The 22,050-nt window shown below is 34.8% G+C and overlaps 1 protein-coding gene across 3 annotated transcripts in view; it reads right to left on the bottom strand.

The window, feature by feature from the left end:
- The window catches only part of FAF1 (Fas associated factor 1), a 474,908-nt gene that overhangs the window by 264,289 nt on the left and 188,569 nt on the right, over positions 1 to 22,050 (bottom strand). For all 3 annotated transcript variants that reach the window (XM_029946447.1, XM_029946449.1, XM_029946448.1), the window contains 2 exons: positions 17,829 to 17,920; positions 4,427 to 4,518 (listed from right to left, as the gene is read on the bottom strand). In XM_029946447.1, the coding sequence (XP_029802307.1) occupies positions 4,427 to 4,518; positions 17,829 to 17,920 (184 nt within the window). The remainder of the gene's footprint in view (positions 1 to 4,426; positions 4,519 to 17,828; positions 17,921 to 22,050) is intronic.

The raw sequence follows: 22,050 nt of genomic DNA, 5'->3' as shown, positions 1-22,050 counted from the left end.
TAGTGCTTAAGAAAAACTGATTCAGTATCTAATGGATAGTTGATACCTGTCACAACACAGCATTTTATATACTGTTAAGTGAAACTGCAATACAATCTAAGTTTATTTTGGGAGTGTTTGCTGTATAATTGGATTTAATGAAATGTTTAGAGGTGCAGTAGGCATGACTTTGAGTAGATAATGAAAGAAAATGCAAAATTCTTATTGATTCTTGATGTGGTTTCATCTTAGCTTGGGCAAACCATGCAGTATTTAACACATAGTAGCAGAATATTGAATCTTGAAAAGATGTGAGTTCTTTGTGTGCAATCTTTCATTTATGCATGTGAGAGGGTTTTCTTTTTTTAATATTTTTACACTGTAGTACTTGTTTTGCTTGTTGGGGTGTTTGCTTATTTAATACATTACGTCAAGGACAGAAATTACATGCTGTTTTTTTTCCCCTTAGGAAGTGCGTCTTGGGTTTTTCCCTTATTATTTTCTTAATTTTTTTCTTCCCCTTTTTTTTTTTTGGTATAGGGGTGGTTATGTTTAAATGAAGTTGCTTTTACAACACCAAAGACTTAATCATCCATTTCCTATATAAAAGGTACCTACTTTTTGGCATGCACCTCAAGTATATTGTAGTATAGAGGTGGAATTTAAGGAAAGGTATTAAGCAGGCTGTGTTGTAGCTTATGGGCAAGTAATAAATTGTATCATTTACCTTGAATGTATCATAGATAAGCTGCTATATAACGATTGCCACTTCAGATAGCTGTGAAATTAGGTGATTAACTAGTTGTTACTTAACCTTCTAATTTCTGTATAAGTCTAATTACATGAAATAGAAGTTAGTGTTTTGATTTTTTACTTTGCTTTTCTGTTTGGAATGTCATTGTAACTACTGTATTGTAATGATGGAAAATAATTGCGTATGTTACAAAAAATAAATTGTGTTATATTAAAAAAATAAATAAAAATTTTTCCAAAAGAAAAAAAAAGAAATGAAAAGACTTAGGGAAGTCTGTGACTCCATGAAACATAGTAACATTCATATGATAGGAGTCCCAGAAGTAAAGAAGAAAAGAGTATAAGAGAAATTATTTGAAGAAATAATAGCTGAAAACTCCCCAAATCTGAGGAAAGAAACAGATATTCTAAGGCACGATAGGCACAAAAAACCCCATTAAAACCAGCAAAAGCAGATTCACAACAACATATAATTAAAATCCCAAATATAAGTAAAGAAAAATAAAGTAAAAGCAGCATGAAAAAGAACATAGTAACTTATATGGGAAAACCAAAAAGGCCAGCAGAGGATATATCAGCTGAAACTTTCTAAACCAGAATGGAATGGCATGATAATTTCAAAGTGCTGAATGAGAAAAATGTGCAACCAAGGAGACTCTATCCAGGAAGGATATCATTCAAAATAAAATGAAAGATAAAGAGTTTCCCAGACAAACAAAAACTAAAGAAGTTCATAACCATTAAACCAGCCCTGTATGAAATATTAAAAGAGACTCTTGAGTGGTGAGGCAAAAATGACATTATAAAGGTAGGAAACACAAAACCAGTAAAAATAAATATATCTGTAACAACCAGTCAAGGAAGTCACACTATAAAAGAATGTAATATATGACACCATATTTCTCAAACCTGGGAGAAGAAGAATAAAGAATTGGTTCAAACTTCAAAGGCCATCAACTTAATATGGACTGCTATATGCAAGAAATGTTATATACAAACCTAAAGGTAACCACAAATCAAAAACTACTACTATATATACAAAGAATAAAGAGAAAGAAATACAAATATATCACTAAAGAAAACCAGCAAACCATGAAAAAAAGACAGGAAAAGATCAGAGAAAATCTTCAGAAACAAACACAAAACTAGTAATAAAATAATAATACATGTAGATGGACAACATACTCCAACCTAAAGACACCAGCACATTGAAAGTGAGGTGAAGGAGAAATATTTATCATGCAAATGGCTATCAAAATAAAGCCACAATAGTAATACTTTAATCAAATGAAATAAACTTTACAACTAAGACTATAATAAGAGACAGAGGAAGAGACTATATAACAATAAATGGACAATCCAAGAAGAAGATACAACAATTATAAATTTTATATACCCATAATGGATAGTCCCAAATACCGAAAATAGTTACTAACAACATAAAGGACTAATCAAGGAAAATACAATACTAGGAAGGGACTTTCACCCCACTTACATCAATGAACAGATAAACTAAACAGAATGCCAACAAAGAAACAATGTCTTTGAATGATACATTGGACCAGAGAGATTTAACAAATATATTCAGAACATTTTATCTTAAAACAGCAAAATACATGTTACTTCCAAGTGCCCATGGAACATTCCCCAGAAGAGATCCACAAACAGGTCTCAAATTTAAAATGATCAAAGTCATATCATCCATGTTTTCTGACCAGAACACTATGAAACTAGAAACCCAACCACAAGATAAATGTCTCAAAAGCACAGAAATACATAGTGTTTACATAATATGCTACTAAGCAATGAATGGGTCAACAAAGAAATAAAAGAATAAATTAAAAGGTACATGGAAACAAATGAAAATACAATGGTTCAAAACATTTGGAATATAGCAAAAATGGTCCTAAGAGGGAAGTTTATAGCAATAAAGGCCTATCGCAAGAAGCAAGAAAAATGTCAAACAACCTGACCTTACACCCAAAGAAGCTAGAAAAAGAACAAACAAAACCTAAAACCAGCCAAAAGAAGGAAATAATAAAGGTTAAAGAAAAAATAAATGATAAAGAATCTTAAAAATCAATAGAACACATCAATGAAACCAGGATCTGGTTCTTTGGAAAAAATTCAATAAAATTGATAAACCTCTAGCCAGATTCATCAAGAAGGAAAAAAAAAAAAGGACCCAAATAAAATCACAAATGAGAAAGAAGTAACAACAAACACCACAGGAACACAAACAACTGTAAGAGAAGATTATGAAAGACTATATGCCGACAACCCAGAAGAAATAGATATGTTTCTAGAAACATTACCTACCCAAACTGAAACATGAAGAAATAGAAAATTTGAACAGACCAATTTCTAGCAAAGAAATTGAATCAGTAATCCAAAAAACTCCCAACAAACAAAAGTCCAGGACCCGGTGGCTTCACAGACGAAGTCTACCAAGCATTTAAAGAAGACTTATTACCTATTCTTCTCAAACTATTCCAAAAAAATAGAAAAGGAAGGAATATTTCCAAATATTCAATTGGTGTCTGATGTGGGGACAGTTTTAGAGGAATGAGCTCAGAACCTATGGGATTTCATGCTATCTTCAGGTAGATAATATAGAATTAAATTAAAATTGTAGAACTGGTTTTGAAGAATTGCCTGCTGTGGGGAAAGTACCACACATTTCACAGCCAGAAGTTTACTATAAGTAGTATAGTAGAGAAAAAGACTAATGTTTCCTTCCACTACATAACAATTAAGATATTTCATAGCTGTGAGGGAAAAATGTTGACAATATTCATAGTTCAGACACACAGGTCTCCACCACACAAAATCACCAAGTTGTATTAAAAAAGAAATAAATGTGTATAAAAACTGTGAAAATCTACAAACAAATGTAGTACTGGAATGATACTGTATTTATAAAAATTATTACTCTATTACTAGGATAATCATTTACTTTGGATCAGTTTGCTTTATCTAGCAATAACAATGTAATACATAATTTAATATTAAAATAATTTAATCATTCTATGAATGTCCTGAGTTTCACCATGAATAATGAAAGAAAAGATTCTTAACTCCAAATAGAGACAAAAGCTTAACAAAAATGTATAGCTTTTCAAACCATATTCTGCAGCACCTAATGAAGTTTCCTCAAAAGAATGCCTTCTTTAGCCATAGAAGAAGCTAGAGTTCCATTTACTGAGTATCTTCCTTCCAATACTAGTCCTTCTCCTTCAAACAGAACAGCACTTTTTTTTTTTTTTAATTTTAGAGAGGGAGATGGAATGAGCTGGGGAGGGGCAGAAAGAGAAATCTTAATGAGGTTAAGTGCTCAGCACAGATCCTGACATGGGTCTTAATCTCAGGACCCTGAGATCATGACCTCAGCCAAACTGAGTCAGATGTTTAACCAAGTGAGCCATCCAGACACCCCAGAGCAATACCATTTTTGACTATTTTTTCCCCTAATGGAATTTTGCTAAAGGTTTTCTTTGGAAAAAAATTCCACCACTAAAATCAAACAAACTACACAAACAAAACAGTTTGAAATTTTATATGGATAAGATGTGTTGGTAAGTTAAAGATTCGACAAGATTTTGATTTTATTTCATTTTGATATTTATATACAACTTAAAGCAATGTAACAATCAAGCTTTTCATTTCAGATTCCCAGGAAAAGTAAACACCTTACCCAGCATGACTAGATGATGAAGGTGGTGGCAAGTCTGGTGTAAGGACATAAAGACTGTTGTTTTTTGGCAAATGTAGCGATTTTAAGACCGTCTGAAAAAGAAAAATTAAAAAACAAAAAAAAATGACTGTTGGCTGTACATTATTCATTTTTTCCCTAAAGTTCTTGAAAATTTTTCAATATTATAGTTTACCTTTTCATCTTTTGATAGATAATGCAGAACCACTGAATCTAAATAATTTGTTATCCCATATATATCATAAGTGAGCATATAAGTATGAACATTAAGGATAAAATACAAATTCTTTAGCTCATGATGAGACACTAATAGATAAGAACACAGTTAAGAGTCATTAATTTCTTCATTAAAGAAGTATATCCTTGAAACTAACATATATTTCTTCCAGGATCATTATAGCAAAAATAAGCATACTGTAGGTTGTCAGAGATCATAAAACCTAGAAAAGATCATAGAAGCACTTCAACCCAAAGACTTTGAGATAGGGAGCTGCAGCCTGAGAAGTAAACTGACTTGGATAAAGGCTCTAGTATATTACTTGGGTAACTTAACTTTATTCCAGAGAGTTTTTGTTAAAATAGTCAATTTAGGATGAATAAACTACTCTTGTGACACATGTGAACTACATATTGAAAGCCATACAAAATTTCATTCAAACTTTTTGCCACAAAAATCCTACATACCTTTTACATTTCTAATTTGATGGTAAAAACTTACTAACATACTTTGAACTTTTTTGACAGCAAAACATATTAAGAAACACATTTTATATCTTTACATCATAACCCAGGGCATACATATTTATTCAATAGATATTTATTAAACCACCTACTCTGTGACAGGACAATTCTAAACACCAAGTGATGAACAGAAAAGTCTAAATCCCCTGATCTTATAAAGTTTTACAGTTTAGTAAAAACAAAGTTAGTAACCTATATAGTTGAATATTAAAAATTGATAATTCTTTGGACTAAACATAAATCTGGGAAGAGAGGGTGAAGAATATGGGAGCGTTATGTAATTTTACACTGGGTGATCAGGGTGGTTCTCACTTGGAGAATATGCCTTTTGAGCAAAGACTTAAATGGGGGTGAGGAAATAAACCATGAGAATATACACAAAAAGAATTATTTCAGGCAAAGAAAACAGCCAGCACAAAATGGTTAATGAACATGGAGTATGATGTAAGTGAAGTCAAATGAGCACTGGTAGAGATAGGTCAGAGAAAGAACAGTGATGGTAAGGACAGGGAATATGTTGAGGCATTTAGGCTACATAAGGGCTTTGACTTTTACTCTGAATGAAATGGGAAACTACTGGAGTGACAGGATTAGATTCACATTCAAATGAATGATTTAAAAAATAAATAAATCATTTTGTTAGCTGTGTTGAAAACAGTTGGGAAGGGCCTGGCAAAGGAGGATAGAAGCCCAGAGGAGATTAATGGAATTACTAAAATAAGGCTGATAATGGCTTATGCCAGGTTGATAGTAGAAGTAATGCAAAGTAGCTGGATTCTGGGTATATTTTGAGGATAGGACTAAAGAGACTTCCTGACATATTGGATATAGGCTCTGACAGAAAGGAATCAGTAATGATCCTAAAGATTTTAGACTAAGTAACTGGAAAGATGAAGTTGCTATCAAATCAAATGGGAAAGACTAAAGATAAGGACTTCCATTTTGGGCAGGTAAGTTTGAAATGTGTAACAAGTATTCAAGCAGAGAAGACAAGCAGGGGGATATATCAATCTGGAATTTAGGGAACAGGTCTGGAGTGGAAATTAAAGATACAAAACTATGCATACAGATGCACTTAAAAGTCATTACACTGGATAAGATCACCACTGAAATTGGTCACGTGGTCACTTCACTGGTGACTTTGACAGAAGCACTAGCAATTCTTTGCTTAGACTGGGTTGAGGAGAAATGGGGATAAGTAAATTAGGGACATGAAATACAAACAATTCCTTGGGGAAAGTTTTGTCATTAGGGGGACTAGAGGAATGCAGTGACTATTAGAAGAGGAAGCAGGATCAAGAGAAAAATAGAAGATATAACCTTATGTTTGTGGTTACACTCTACTAGAGGTAATAGTCTATTAAAGAAAAATACCGATGATACAGGAAACACAGGGAAGAATTAAAGTAAAGTCCCTGAATAGGCCAGAGGGGACAAAGAATGTAATCCAAGCAAATCTGGAGGCTTGGTCTTCAACAGGAGACTGAACAAGCCATCTAGAGAAAAAGGACAGTACTTGTATAAAATGCAAGTAAGTAAACAGACACCAAGCTGGGAATTTGTAGAAATGTTCTTGTATTGCCTTTATTTTGTTGGTAAAACAAAACAAGAAGAAAAGTCATCAGTTGAGAGTGAGAATAAGGAGAGGTACTTTAAAAGTCTGAGGAGAGAACAAGTATAAAATAACCATTTAGGAGTGCAGACAAACCAGGTAAATATACTGTGACTGCCTAGCAACACTAAGGGACCCTCTAAAGACCAAGGTCTTGGGGCGCCTGGGTGGCTCAGTCGGTTGAGCATGCGACTTTGGCTCAGGTCATGATCTCATGGTCCATGGGTTTGAGCCCCACGTCGGGCTCTGTGCTGATGGCTGGGAACCTGGAACCTGCTTTGGATTCTGTGTCTCCCTCCCTCTCTTTCTTCTCTGCCCACCCCTGCTTGTGCTCCGTCTCTCTCTGTCTCTCAAAAATAAATAAACATTATAAAGAAAAATTTTTTAAAAGACCATGATGTTGAATTAAAAGATACACCAACACCATGATTTTGTCTGTCTGCAGCCACTTTTAGCTGGAAGGCACAGAATAGATGGAGTTGGATTTATCAAAAATAAGAATTTTTCTCATGCAGGATCCCTAAGGCAAGAGTTGGGGTTATATGCAAGAAAGTGATTATAACAATAACCACAGGATTAAATTCACTAAAAGGAAGGAAGAAAAAACATGAAAGAGGTAATCATCTTGAAAAGATGGTAAAACAATAGATTAGAGGCCTAAGTAGTATTAAAGGACTGCTGGAGTCAGGATACTAAAAGAAATGAGCTAGAAAAATGAGTAATTGTAACCAGAAATTTGAGGTCTCAAATTAAGATTTGAGAATTATAATTAAATGACAGAAGCATGGAAGATATGGCTGATACAGATTGGAGAAAAAAAGATCTCTGTAGGAAAGAAATTCAAGAAACTAAGAGACCAAGGTCTTGGAAGAACCACTTATAAAGATATTTAAATTACTAAGAATTAGAACAGAGAATGGAAAATCCCCAGGAACACGAGGTCTGAGGAGACTGAGGGCCCTAGAGGGAAGAGTGGTTCCCCTGCTAGGAGGTCATTTGCTAGAGGCTGCACAGCCTTCCCAAAGGGAAAGGTCCTAGCAGACCATGGAGAAAAGCCACATTCACTAGTATTGGAACAAAAGACGCCAGGGTGTGATGAAACCTGGCGCTGGCTGTGTGCTGTTTTGTCATAAGCCCTGAACCTCTGCTGCTGCGTGATCGCACAGATTTTTTTCTGGGGGAAGCAGGCATGTGGCCACAATCTCTGAACCTCTGCAACAGCACAGCTGCATGAATGTTCCCAGGGGACAAGCCAGCACCTGGCCACTGCCCAGTAAGACCCTCCCCCATAGGGTCAGAGTAGGTCTAAGCCGCAGGTTTCTCAGAAGACAGGGATTTGGAAACATAGCCCCATACGAGATATAATTCAAGAGACAGCTGCCGCCTGGCAGGCTGACAGCATGGATGCACGCAGTGTAGAAGCAGGGAGTAGATGGAAGCCAGAGATAAAGGAGGGCGCTTGAATGCTGGTCAGTGACAGCAAAGAGTTCTGGAGCCAAAGACTGGGAAGCTGGGGGACACCATTTTCACCCCTCCTACACATTGGCATAGAAACTGGCATAGAAACGTATGCCTGCCACATCAATCTACCCCAGCAAGCTAAGCAGCGCCAACTAGTGGAGAACGGAGCCCTTACACGGAGCCCCAACCAATCGTGCCAATCAGGCTCAGGCTCTAGGAGACCACCACAAACCTACCTGTCTATTTAGTATAAGGACTATAAAGTGCTTCAAAGTTAGACTTCTAGGGGAACCTGGGTAATTTCACTCAGGTTTTATTCTGTTTGCTGGTCCATCTATTCAGTTTTCCCCCCTTTTCTTTTTCTTTTTTCTTATTTTTAGATACAGAAAAAAATGTTTATTTTTATTTTCCATTTTTAACAATTTTCTGACTATATTTTGTTGTAAAGTTTTTTATTCTATTTTACTTTCTTCATTTTATTCTACTTTATTATGCACATTTTTAAATTTTTTAAATGTTTTCTTACTTTTTTTTTCTCTCCCTTCTTTCTCTAATTCTTTCAGCTTCTTTCAACCACCAGACCAAAGCACACCGAGTATCTAGCCCCCTTTACTTGACTCATTGTGTCAGTTTTAATTTTTAAACTTCTATTTTTTACTTTACTGATTCTTTTTCTTCCTCCAAAATGACAAAATGAAGTAATTTACCTCAAAAGAAAGCAGGAAGAAAGGACAGCCAGGGACTTAATCAATACCAATATAAGCAAGATGTCTGAACTAGAATTTAGAATCACGATAATAAGAATACTAGCTGGGGTTGTAAAAAGCATAGAATCGTTTTCTATAGAGATTAAAAAAAAAGTAAAATCTACTCAAGACAAAACTAAAAATGTTATAAATGAGATACAATCGCAAATGATTGCCACAGCAGCAAGGATGGAGGAAACAGAGCAGTGAATCAGTGATATAGAAGACAAAATTATGGAGAATAATGAAGCAAAAAAAAAAAAAAAAGAGAGAGGGAAACTAAAGCAAAAGAGCATGATAAAAGATGTAGAGAACTCAGTGACCCATTAAAAAAGAATAACATCTGAATCAAAGGAGTCCCAGAAGATGAAGAGAGAGAGGAAAAAGGGATAGAAGGTTTATGTGAAATCATAGCAGAAAACTTTCCTAAACTAGGGAAAGACACAGACATCAAAACCCAACAAGCACAGAGAACGCCCATTAGATTCAACAAAAACCAACCATCAACAAGGCATATCATAGTCAAATGCACAAATACACACACAGAAAAGAATTATGAAAGTAGCAAGGGGGAAAAAAAAGTCCTTAACCTATAAATGATCTGTGACAGATCAGGTTCACAGCAGACCTATCCACAGAAACTTGGCAGACCAGAAAGGAATGGCAGGATATATTCAAAGTGCTGAACCAGGAAAATAGGCAGCCAAGAATTCTTTTTCCAGCAAGGTTGCCATTCATAATAAAAGGAGATAAAGAGTTTCCCAAACAAAAACTAAAGGAGTTTGTCACCTCTAAATCAGCCCTGCAAGAAATTTTAAGGGGGATTCTCTGAGGAAAGAAAAGATGAAACAGAAACAAAAACAGAAGACCAAAAGGAACAAAGACTAGAAAGAACCAGAGAACACCACCAGAAACTAAAACTCTACAGGCAATACAATGGCAATAAATTCATATCTCTCAGTACTCACTTTAAATGACAGTGGGCTAAACTCTCTAATCAAAAGACACAGGGTATCAGAACGGATAAGAAAATAAGATCCATCTATATGCTGTTTACAAGAGATGCATTTTAGATCTAAAGACACCTTCATATTGAAAGTAAGGGGATGGAGAACCATCTATCATGCTAGTGGTTGCCAAAAGAAAGCTGAAGTAGCCATACTTCTATCAGACAATGTAGATTTTAAAATAAAGAATGTAGGGGTGCCTAGGTGGCTCAGTTGGTTAAGCGTCCAATTTTAGCTCAGGTCATGATCTCACAGCTTGTGGGTTTAAGCCCCATGTTGGGCTCTGTGCTAACAGCTTAGGGCCTGGAGCTGCTTCAGATTCTGTGTCTCTTTGTGGCCTTCCCCCACTCGCATTCTTTCTCTCTCTCAAAAATAAACATTAAAAAAATTTTTTAAAGAATGTACCAAGAGATGAAGAAGGGCATTATATCATAGTTAAGGGGTGTACCCACCAAGATCTACAATTATAAACATTTATTCAGCCAATGGGGAACACCAAATATGTAAACCAATTAATCAAAAACATAAAGAAACTCACTGATTATGTCATTATAGAAAGGGAATTCAAAACCCCACTTACAAAAATGGACAGATCATCTAAGCAGAAAATCAACAAGGAAACAATGGCTTTGAATGACACACTGGGCCAGATGGACTTAAAAGATATTCAGAATATTTTATCCTAAAGCAGTTGAATACACATTCTTCTCCAGTGCACATGGAATGTTTTCCAGAATAGATCACATACTGGGACACAAATCAACCTTCAACAAGTACAAAAAGATCAAGATCATACCATGTGTATTGTCAGACCACAACGCTAGGAAACTCAAAATCAACAAGAAAAAATTTGGAAAGACAAAGAATACTTAGAGATTTTTGAACATTCTACTAAAAAAAATGAATGGGTTAACCAATAAGTTAAAGAGGAAATTATAAAGTACATAGAAGCAAATGAAAATGATAACCTGACAGCCCCAAACCTCTGAGATGTAGCAAAGGTGGTGACAACAAGGAGGTATATAGCAATCCAGGCCTTCCTAAAGAAGGAATAATGGTCTCAGATATACAACCTAACCTTACACCTTACGGAGCTGGAAAAAGAACAGCAAATAAAACCCAAAACCAGCAAAAGACAGGAAATAATAAAGATTAGAGCAGAAACCAATGCTATCGAAATTAAAAAAATAAGTAGAATAGATCAATGAAACCATGAGTTCGTTCTTTGAAAGAATTAAAAAAATTGATAAAACACTAGCCAGTTTGATCAAAAACCAAGAAGGACGCAAGTAAATAAAATCAAGAATGAAAGAGGAGAGATCACAACCAACACTGAAGAAATACAAACAATAATAAGAAAATATTATGAGCAATTATATGCCAATAAATTGAGCAATCTGTAAGAAATGAAAAAATTCCTAGAAACATATAAACTACCAAAACTGAAACAGGAAGAAATGGAAAACTTGAACAGACCCATAACCAGTAAAGAAACTTAATTAGTAACAAAGAAATTGCCCCAAAACCAAGAGTCCGGGGCCAAATGGCTTTCCAAGGAATTTCTACCAGACATTTAAAGAAGAGTTAACACTTATTCTTTTGAAGCTCTTCCAAAGAATATAAATGGAAGGCAAACTTCCAAACTCATTCTATGAGACCAGCTTAACCTTGATTCCAAAACCAGACAAAGACTTCACTAAAAAGGAGAACCAAAGACCAATTTCTTTGATGAACATGGATGCAAAAATTCTCAACATGATACTAGCCAACAGGAGCCAACAATACATTAAAAGAATTATTCACCATGATCAAGTGGCATTTATACCTGGGATACAGGGCTGGTTCAATATCTGCAAATCAATCAATGTGATACATGACATTAATAAAAGAAAGAATAAGAACCACATGCTCCCCTCATTAGATGCAGAGAAAGTATCTGACATAATACAGCATCCTTCCTAATAAAAATCCTCAAAAAAGTAGGGATAGAAGAATCATACCTCAACATCATAAAAGTCATATATGAAGACCCACCACTAATATCATACTAAATGGGGAAAAACTGAGAGCTTTCCCCTTAAGGTCAGGAACACAAAGGGATGTCCACTCTCACCACTGTTGTTCAACATAGTACTGGAAGTCCTAGCCTCAGCATCACATAACAAAAGGAAATAAAAGGCATCCAAATCAGCAAGGAGGAAGTCAAACTTTCACTCTTTGCACACCACTGATACTCTATATTGAAAACCCAAAAGATTCCACCAAAAACTTGCTAGAACTGATCCATGAAATCAGAAAAGTCACAAGATATAAAATCAATGCACAGAAATAGTTTGCATCTCTATACACTAAAAATGAAGCAACAAAAAGAGAAATCATGGGAGCAATCCCATTTACAACACCAAAAACCATACAATATCTAGGAATAAACTTAACCAAAGAGGTGAAAAATCTATACACTGAAAACTATAAAAATTTTATGAGACATTGAAGATGACACAAAAAAATGAAAAAATATTCCATGCTTATGGATTGGAAGAACCAATATTGTTAAAATGTTGACACTACCCAAAGCCATATATATTCAATGCAATCTCTATCAAAATAACACCAGCATTCTTCACAGAGCTAGAATAAACAATCCTAAAATTTGTACAGAACCAGAATAGACCCCGAGGAGCCAAAGAAATCCTGAAAAAGAAAACCAAAGCTGGAAGTATCACAATCCTGGATATATTACAAAGCTGTAATCATCAAGACAGTATGGTACTGGCAAAAAAAAAAAAAACAAAAAAAAAACCCAAAAAACAGGCACTTAGATCAGTCAAACAGAATAGAGAAGCCAGAAACGGACACACAAATGTATGGCCAACTAATCTTTGACAAAGCAGGAAAGACTATCCAATGGAATAAAGACAGTCTCTTTAGCAAATGATGCTGGGAAAACTGCAAAGCAACATTCAGAAGGATGAACCTGGACCACCTTCTTACACCATACACAAAAATAAACTCAAAATGGATGAAAGACATAAATGTAAGACAGGAAGCAATCAAAATCTTTAAGGAGAAAGCAGGCAAAAACCTCTTTAACCTTGGCTGCAGCAACTTCTTACTCAATACATCTCTGGAGGCAAGGGAAACAAAAGCAAAATTAAACTATTGGGACCTCATGAAGATGAAAACGTTCTGCCCAGCGAAGGAAACAATCAGCAAAACTAAAAGATGACCAAGGAACGGGAGAAGATATTTGCAAATGACATATCAGATAAAGAGCTGGTATCCAAAATCTATGAAGAACTTTTCAAACTCAATACTAGGAAACAATCTACTGAAGAAATGGGAAAAAGACAAGAATTGAACTTTTCCAAAGAAGACATCCAGATGGCTAACAGACACATGAAAATATGGTAAACATCACTCAGCATCAAGGAAATACAACTCAAAACCACAGTGAGATACCAACTCACACCAGTCAGAATGGCTAAAATTAACAACTAGGGCAATGACAGATGTTGGCGAGGATGTGGAGAAAGAGGGTATCTTTTGCACTGTTGGTGGAAATGCAAATTGGTGCAGCTACTCTGGAAAATGACATGGAGGTTCCTCCATGACCCAGCAATTGAACTACGAGGTATGTATCCGAAGATATAGGTGTGCTGTTTCGAAGGGTCACAAGCACTCCAATGTTTATAGAAGTGCTATCAACAATAGCCAAAGTTGGAAAGAGCCCAATAATATATATTCAATGAAGCATTACTTGACAATCAAAAAGAATGAAATCCTGCCATTTGCAACAACATGGATGGAACTAGATTGTATTATGCTAAGCAAAATTCATCAGAAAAAGAATAATATATGACTTCACTCATGTGGAGTTTAAATTACAAAACAGATGAACATACGAGAAGAGAAGCAAAAATAATATAAAAACAAGGAGGGGGACAAAACACAAGAGATTCTTAATAGGGAGAGCAGGCAGAGGGTTGCTGGAGGGGTTGTGGGTGGGGGGAAGGGCTACGTGGGAAAGGGGCATTAAGGACGATATTTGTTGGGATGAGGACTGGGTGTTATTATGTAGGGGATAAATCACAAGATTTTACCCTTATAATCATCATTGCACTATAGGCTAACTAACTTAAATGTAAATTTAAAAAAATAATAATGCATACATACATACTGCATGATATTAAAGAAAAAAAGAATTAAGACCAAGAGCAATTATAGACCAGCAACAAAAAATTATCAGGAAATGAGGGGAGATGACCTCATTAAGTAGGTGATGATCTTCTGAGATGAAATTCAAAGCTGAAGATTTTTAGAGAAGGGTTGATGTAGGTCTGGAAGTAGAACTGAGGAACAATAAGGACACATATTTTACCAGTTAGTCCGGTGGCATGACGGCTGAAAGAAAAGCAATGAAAACGGAGAAGGCTACAAAGAAACAAATGTTCTCAGGAAGGCAGATTTCAGTTAGAGAAGATGGTGGAGGGAATGTGTAGGAAAGAGGTTGACAACAGAAGGAATTTTGCTAATAATAAAATTTTTCCACAGGGAACACAAAGGTTCTAGATATTGTAAAGGAAAAGAATAGAAACAGATGTGGCCTATGGAAATTTGAGTGAGGGATGATATGAGCAATCTTAAACTCCTTGCAGTGACTGACATAACTCAGTAGGGAGAGGGGAGAGATATAATGAAATTAGTTGTGGTACAATCAAATAATACTGTCAAGGCTGAAAGTGTTGAAAAGCAAGGTGGAATGTGGATGCCTAGAAATCTCTCCTAACCTTGCAGATGAAAGTAGAGACACACAGGGAGGCTGACCTTAACCGAGCATAGAATTCATTCTTGATCCCACTCCAGGAGGTCCATTTACTAAATATACAAGGATACTGAGACTTACTCTTGACTCATATTAGCTATCTGTTAAATAAAAATACTTACCCTTACTATTTGCAGTATACTCTGATGCCTTCTATTCATTCTATTTTTTTTTTTTTAATGTGGGCTATAAGCCACCCAATTCACTTTACAAACCATTAATGGTTTGTAACGCATGATCTGCAAAAATACTGTATTGGGCAATTACTAATAACTTTACAATGTGTACAGAAACCTTTAAGTTCTGAATCTTCATGTCAAATATGTATAAGTCCTTTTGAAATTGATGTGTTAGCTCTACGAGCTAACATACAAATCAAACACACATATACACACAGGAAAGTTATTTTTACTTTTTTATCTTTTATTTATTTCACTTGGTGGATTACTGTAAATGTTTACTCTTACCATTTGATTCGGTCATGACTGTCCTTATGCTATGCTATTATCCAAAGATTATCTGCTAAATCTTCCCCCTCAAACCACACATGGTATAATTAAACAAATGGATACTTTCTTTAAGTCGTTTATTCATTCATTCTTTCATTCATTCATTCCACAAACATTTGCCCAAGGTACTATGATGGAGAATGCTGGGATGGGAACCTAATTTTATACAGAGGCCTGTTAGAGAAAGTAATGTTTAAACTGAGACTTGAAGAATGAAATAGAGCCACTCATCATGTGAAGAACTGGGGGTAAAGCATTCCAAGTAGTTAAAGGGACAGCTAAAGATGTAAAGGGCTTGGGCTTATTAGAAGACTTAAAAAGGAGGTTTCTATGGCTGCATCAGGTAAAGTAAGAAAGGCCAAAGGTTGTAGAGGTGAACAGTGGGTAAATTATACAATGCCTTTTGAACCACAGTGAATTTTATTTAAAGTACAATATAAAACTATGTTTTAACACGAGAGTTATATAATTCAATTTATGTTTTTCAAAGATCATTCCGGCTGCCATATGGAGAATGTAAAGAAGAACTCAAGAAAAGACACTGGGAAAACAATGATAAAGCTATTGCATTCATCCAAGCAAGAGATGCTAATGGCCTGAATTAGACAGTAGAATAAAAATACCGAAACGTGACCACAGTTGAGATATATTTTAGTGTTGTTTGAAATGGGAAAAGACTGGATACTCATAATTTTGTATTCAGCGATGGCTATATAGTGCTGCCATTTATTGGGGGGAAACTGATAGAGAAATGGCATTGGAAGAAAAACCAAGAGTTCCATTTTAAACATGTTAACTTAAAGATGTTAATAAGGTATGCAAGTACAAAAGTGAATTACCAATTTGGATAAATGAATTCACCAAAGTATAACCTGGAAATATATATTTGGGAGCAATCAGAAAATTAATGGCATAGGAATTGCAGATATCATCTTGGGAAAAGAGTATACAGAAACTGAAAATACTGTAGACTATGTTCAAATATTAGAACAGACAGCTTTAAGAACATTTTCAAAATAATTGCCTTTCTCTCCACAAACTACTGAAAATGCCATGTATAACTGATTCATATCCATAGGCTTCTCAATAAATGAACAGACAAATGATACAGCTATATAAACCAATGCATTTGGTGTTTTATTTCTGCCAAGGTTGTTGACTTACTCAGGCAGTACTTCTTTTTATTTTTTAACCTATGTTTCAATTACAAAAGCCATGTAGCACCCACCAGGGGTCAGCAAACTACGCTCATGGGACAAATCTAGGCCATTGCATATTTTTGTATGGCCCATAAGTTATGAATGCTTTTTACATTTTTAAATGGTTGAAAAAAAATTTTTAAGAGTATGTCATAGCATGTGAAATTATATAAAATTCAAATTTCTGCATCAACAAAGATTTATTGGAACATAGTAATGGTAGTAGTGGTTCACATTTTCACATATGGCCTATGACTCCTTTCACACTATGACAGCAGAACTGAGTAACTGCAAGAGAGATTATATTGCCCACAAAGCCTAAATGACTTACAACTTGGTTCTATATAGAAAAAGGTTGCTGACCCCTAAAACAGTACATCACTAACCTAAACCTAACTTATAAATATCTTGCTAACGTGAAATTCATGTAAATATCTTATTTAAATACTCAGAACTTCTCCATATATCAAATGAACTCACATATAAATATTTAGAAGCACAATGTCTACCAGAAGTCACTGGCAAAGAACTGAACCAAAAGTTGAAGATTCTGTTTAGGCCTAGATACTGAAATATCAAGTTAATAAATAAGTATGAAAAGATTTGATAATTATTTCCACCTCAAACATCTAAAACTTTAGAGCTAATTCAGTTCTTTCCATCCCTCCCCACTTTTTCTGTCAAAGAACAAGTGTATGAAATATTTAATACGTGAGGGTCCTTAAAAATAGCAACTACTGCCTTATAATTGTAACACTTCATAAAAATACTTAAAATAAAATTCATTCCATGCATTTCCCACTCTCCAAGTAAACAATGATTCTCACCATTTCAATTTTCCAAATTTAAAAAATGTGCTATTATCATTTCTGTTCCATATCAATATTTGGCATACATATATACATTGTATGTGACTTCCTTTAGGCCAAAAAGTAATTGTTCAGTAAATTATTCTTCCAGGACACTTACTGACACCCTATGAGGTTTAAGAAAAAAGTAAAAGCTCTCAAAAAGAATGTCAAACTAATTCCTATATAACAGTTAGAAATATGAAAAACATGCTATTCAGTGTTTTCAATTACATACATAACTCATTCAAAACTGTTTACCATGAAAATGTTTTAACTTGAAAAACACTGTATGTTGATTCTTTAAACTAAGTTACTATTTTACTACAAACTACTTCTGTCAAAGGTAATAAAAACTAATAAAAGCCACTTTTTATACATCTTTTAGTCAATTGTATAACTTCATTTTCTTTTATTTCTAGGCAATTAAAAAACTCACACTGTCTTCCACATCTCCGGTCTTCCAGCCTTTTAACAGCATTTTAGACACAGGTATCTGAAGTTCATTTTCTAGAATCTGTTTAATCTCTCCTGTATAAATAAGAAAAGACTGAATATTACTAACAAAATAATGTAATCAATTTGTCCATATCCAGGGCCAGCATTAATAATAGGCATATAGCACACAACCAGCAACATTTGTCTGATGAATACATTAGAAAAATTTCCATAGTCTAAACTTCAAATCTTGATCAAATAAAATGTTGTCCCTTTGAAAAACTCAGGCTTCAAGATTAACTGTGATAAAAGACTCTACAATTAATTAACTAGTTAACTACATAGCTTTTTAAAGGAAATAGATATCAGTGATGGGGGTAAATAATCTGTTTTATTATTTTTTTTAATAATCTGTTTTAAACCAATCAATTGACAATACCACTAAGTGCTCAGCATGTGGTAGGATTATCAAGTAAAGTATAAAACAAGGTATTATAGAAGGAAAGCAGATTTTGGAATGAAGATTTGAATTAAAGTCTTATCTTGAAGTGAAATCAAATATCTATTCTTAGGTTTTGCATCATAAAATGGGGAATAATATTGCCATTCTTAACTATTTCCAGAACCCAAGGATAAAAGGAGATAACATCCACAAAAGCAAGTGAAAAAAATAAAGCTAATGTACATAATCTAGAAGACAACTTAAATTATGTTAAAGAGAAAAGCAACAGAATTTCAAAAAAGAAAAAATATGTTGGATAAATAGTCAAAGAAGGCTTTATGAGAGAGATAAAACTTAAACCCAGCTTGAAGGACAGCTGGCTTATGAAGGAGAGCCAAACCAAAGGTTACTCTATTCAGTGAAGACAAAAGACTTAAAGATAAAAAGGCCAAAATGAACATGATGCTAATGAAGAACAGTGAGGAATCAAAGTTTTTCCAGTACTCCACAAATCATTTTTCAGGAATCAAGTCTATGTATAAATCAATCAGCTAATTTCTGGAAATACAGATTGTTGAATCAGAATGCATAAGGATTACATATATTTACTTTTATAAGTTGGTGCTAGTCTATACTTTTAGATTCAACCCCATTTGTAATAAGTGAATGAATACTGAAAGAACTGATTATGTTATATATTAAAAGAGGAAAAATAATTCCGTGCTGATAAAGGAAATAATGAGGGCTGGTAAGGGTGTGGGAGGGGGGAGCTTATGCTATACAAGTATTATGGAAACACAGCTGCCAAAGAAAGCAAGGCTACAATCAAAAACATCATGGCCTAAGTGACATGGTTTTACTTCCCCCCCAAAAAATTCCTATCTGGGCACTTTTGATAGTGATTAAACATCACAATATATTTTACAAGCACTAACTTTATCAACTTTGTCCTTCAAAAATGTCACTGCTGACAAAGTATTGTTCTGTTTATGGAAATAGTAGAAAAATGAGCCATACTTTTTACATCAAATACATATAAACATTGTCTTTTTGCTTGTGGTTAAGGTTGGTATTGCTAGAACAGTACTTGTCTGGAACTGGGCTTTGCTCTTGCAAGTCTGGCCATGCTTTCCTCTTAGAAACCGATCTTTACCTGACACCTTCCACATAGACTCTTGGAGACACTCATAGCATTCATAACCTAAAAGACATTTCTTAAAGGAAAAACAAAAAGATATAAGAAAAAACTTTTTTTAAGGTTTCTTTATTTTTGAGAGAGAGTATCAGAGAAAGAGAGAGGGAGACACAGAATCTGAAGCAGGCTCCAGGCTCTGAGCTGTCAGCACAGAGCCCAACACAGGGCATGAACCCACAGACTGCAAGATCATGACCTGAGCCGAAGTCAGAAGCTTAACCGAGTCACCCAGGCGCCCATCAAAAAGAGATTTTTAAGTTGAAGACCCAGTTACTCTTTGCAGCAAGCTTAGGTAACATATAAATAGTCTTTAATTCCAGGTAGAGAGGAACAGAAAACAAAACCAGAATCTTGACAACAAACTGAGTTCCTCATATTTAAAAAATTTATCTCTATTGGTCTCAATTTCTTCTGTGATGTGGGGATAATTATACTATCAACCCTTCATTGTTGCTCTTTAAATCACGTAAAGGCATGAGCAGTATTTTGTATCAGTAATATCCACAAGGGACTAAAATGTTAGTTGTTTGATTTGGATTAACTAAGGTGATACACACATAAATGTTTAGCATAGTGCATGGCCAGTAGAGATTGTCAATAAAGAGTAGTTATTGTTTCGGGGATATCCATAATAATTTTAGTCAGTGAAGTACTAGAATGCAGCAAGTTTCAGAGGCAGTATTCATACCTGGGTCTGCCTGACACCAAATATCTTAACACAAGATGGCACTGACACTATAGCAACTTGGTATGTTACCTGAAAAATGTGAAGATAATACAGATGTCATCAAGAACAGTCCACTGAATTTGCAAACCATATATCTGATAAGGAGTTACGATCCAAAATATATAAAGAACTCACAACACACACACACACACACACACACACACACACTCCAACTAAAAATGGGCAAAGGTCCTAAATAGATATTTTTCCAAAGAAGATATACAAATGGCCTACAGGTACACAAAAAGGCGTTCAACATCACTAATTACTAGGGAATCTCAAGTCAAAACCACAGTGAGATATCACCTCATGTCTATCAAAACGGCTGTTATCAAATGCCAGCAAAAATGTGGAGAAAATGGAACCCTTGGGCACCATTGGTGGGACTGTAAATTAGTACAACCACTACAGAAAACAGGAAGGAGGGTCCTCAAAAAATTAAAAATAGAACTATCATATGGTCCAACAATATATTCAAAGGAAATAAAAACACTATGTCAAAGAGATACCTGCACCCTTATGTTTATAGGAATATTAGCTACAATAGGTAAGTATGGAAGCAACCTAAGAGTCCACTGATGGATGAATAGATAAAGAGGTTATTATGCATACATACATTTCAATATTATTCAACTATATAAAAAAAGGAAGGAAATTTTGCCATTTTTGACAACATGGGACCTTGAAGGCATTATGCTAAGTGAAAGAAGTCAAACATAAAAAGACTAATACTGTATAACTCAACTACATGGGGAATCCACATGAAAAGAAAAGAAACTCATAGGAAAAACAACCAGATTTATAGTAACCAGAAGTGGGGAGTGGGGGAATGGGACAAAGGTGGTCAGTGGTGCAACTTCTAGTTATAATATAAATAAGTAATGGGGATGTAATATATAACACAATGACTACAGTTAACACTACTGTATGGTACATTTTAAAGTTGTTAAGAGAATAAATCCTAAGCATTCCCCTTACAGAAGAAGCTTTTCTTTTTGTATTTATGAGATGATGGATATTAACTAAACTTATAATGGTAATCGTTTTACAATATATATAAGTCATTACGATGTACACCTTAAACTTACACAGTGTTGTTTACCAACTATGGCTCAATAAAACTAGAAAAAGATTTTTTTTAAAAAAACAGCCATTGAATCCAATGGCATACTTTTAAAAAGTCAACTTAGATTATGATTTACATATTATAAAACTCACTCATAAGTTTTGACAAATATATACACCAGCACAACCACTGCCACAATTAAGATAAAGAACATTTCCTATATCACAAAAAAGGTACTCACTTTGAAACAAAAACCTACCCGTACCCAACCATTGATCTTCTTTCTTCTTACTCTAAAGATTAGTTTTGTCTGTTATCTTTTATGTCTGAGTTTTTTTGCTCTGCACGTTTTTTTACCTTCACCTATGGTGCTGTGTACCAATAAAGTTCTTTTTCATTGTTTAGTAGTATTCTGTTATAGTGTAAGACAGGCAACTTCTGAAATGGCTTTCAATGCTTACTACCTCATGGTATCCATGTCCTTTGTAATTCCCTCCCTGTGAGCATGGGTTGTACCAAGTTACTTCTAAAGAAGACAATACAATAATGGTGATGGGATGTGGACTTCTGAGATAGGTTATAAGACTGTGGTTTCCGTCTTGTTAGCAGACTCACTCTTGCCCTTTACTTGTTCACTCTGATAAACTAACTGCCATGTTTTGAACTGGTATGTGGAGAGACAAACATAATAAGGAACAGAGGGAAGCCTTCAACCAAGAGTGACTGAGGAGTTGAGTCTCTCATTTCAACAGCTCACATGGAAATAAATCCTATCAGCAACCCCCCCCCCCCG

This window comes from Suricata suricatta, chromosome 8, assembly GCF_006229205.1.
Source record: "Suricata suricatta isolate VVHF042 chromosome 8, meerkat_22Aug2017_6uvM2_HiC, whole genome shotgun sequence".
Taxonomy (NCBI): Eukaryota; Metazoa; Chordata; class Mammalia; order Carnivora; family Herpestidae; genus Suricata; species Suricata suricatta.
Note: the sequence above shows the minus strand (reverse complement) of the source record. Positions and strands in the feature narration are given on the sequence as shown.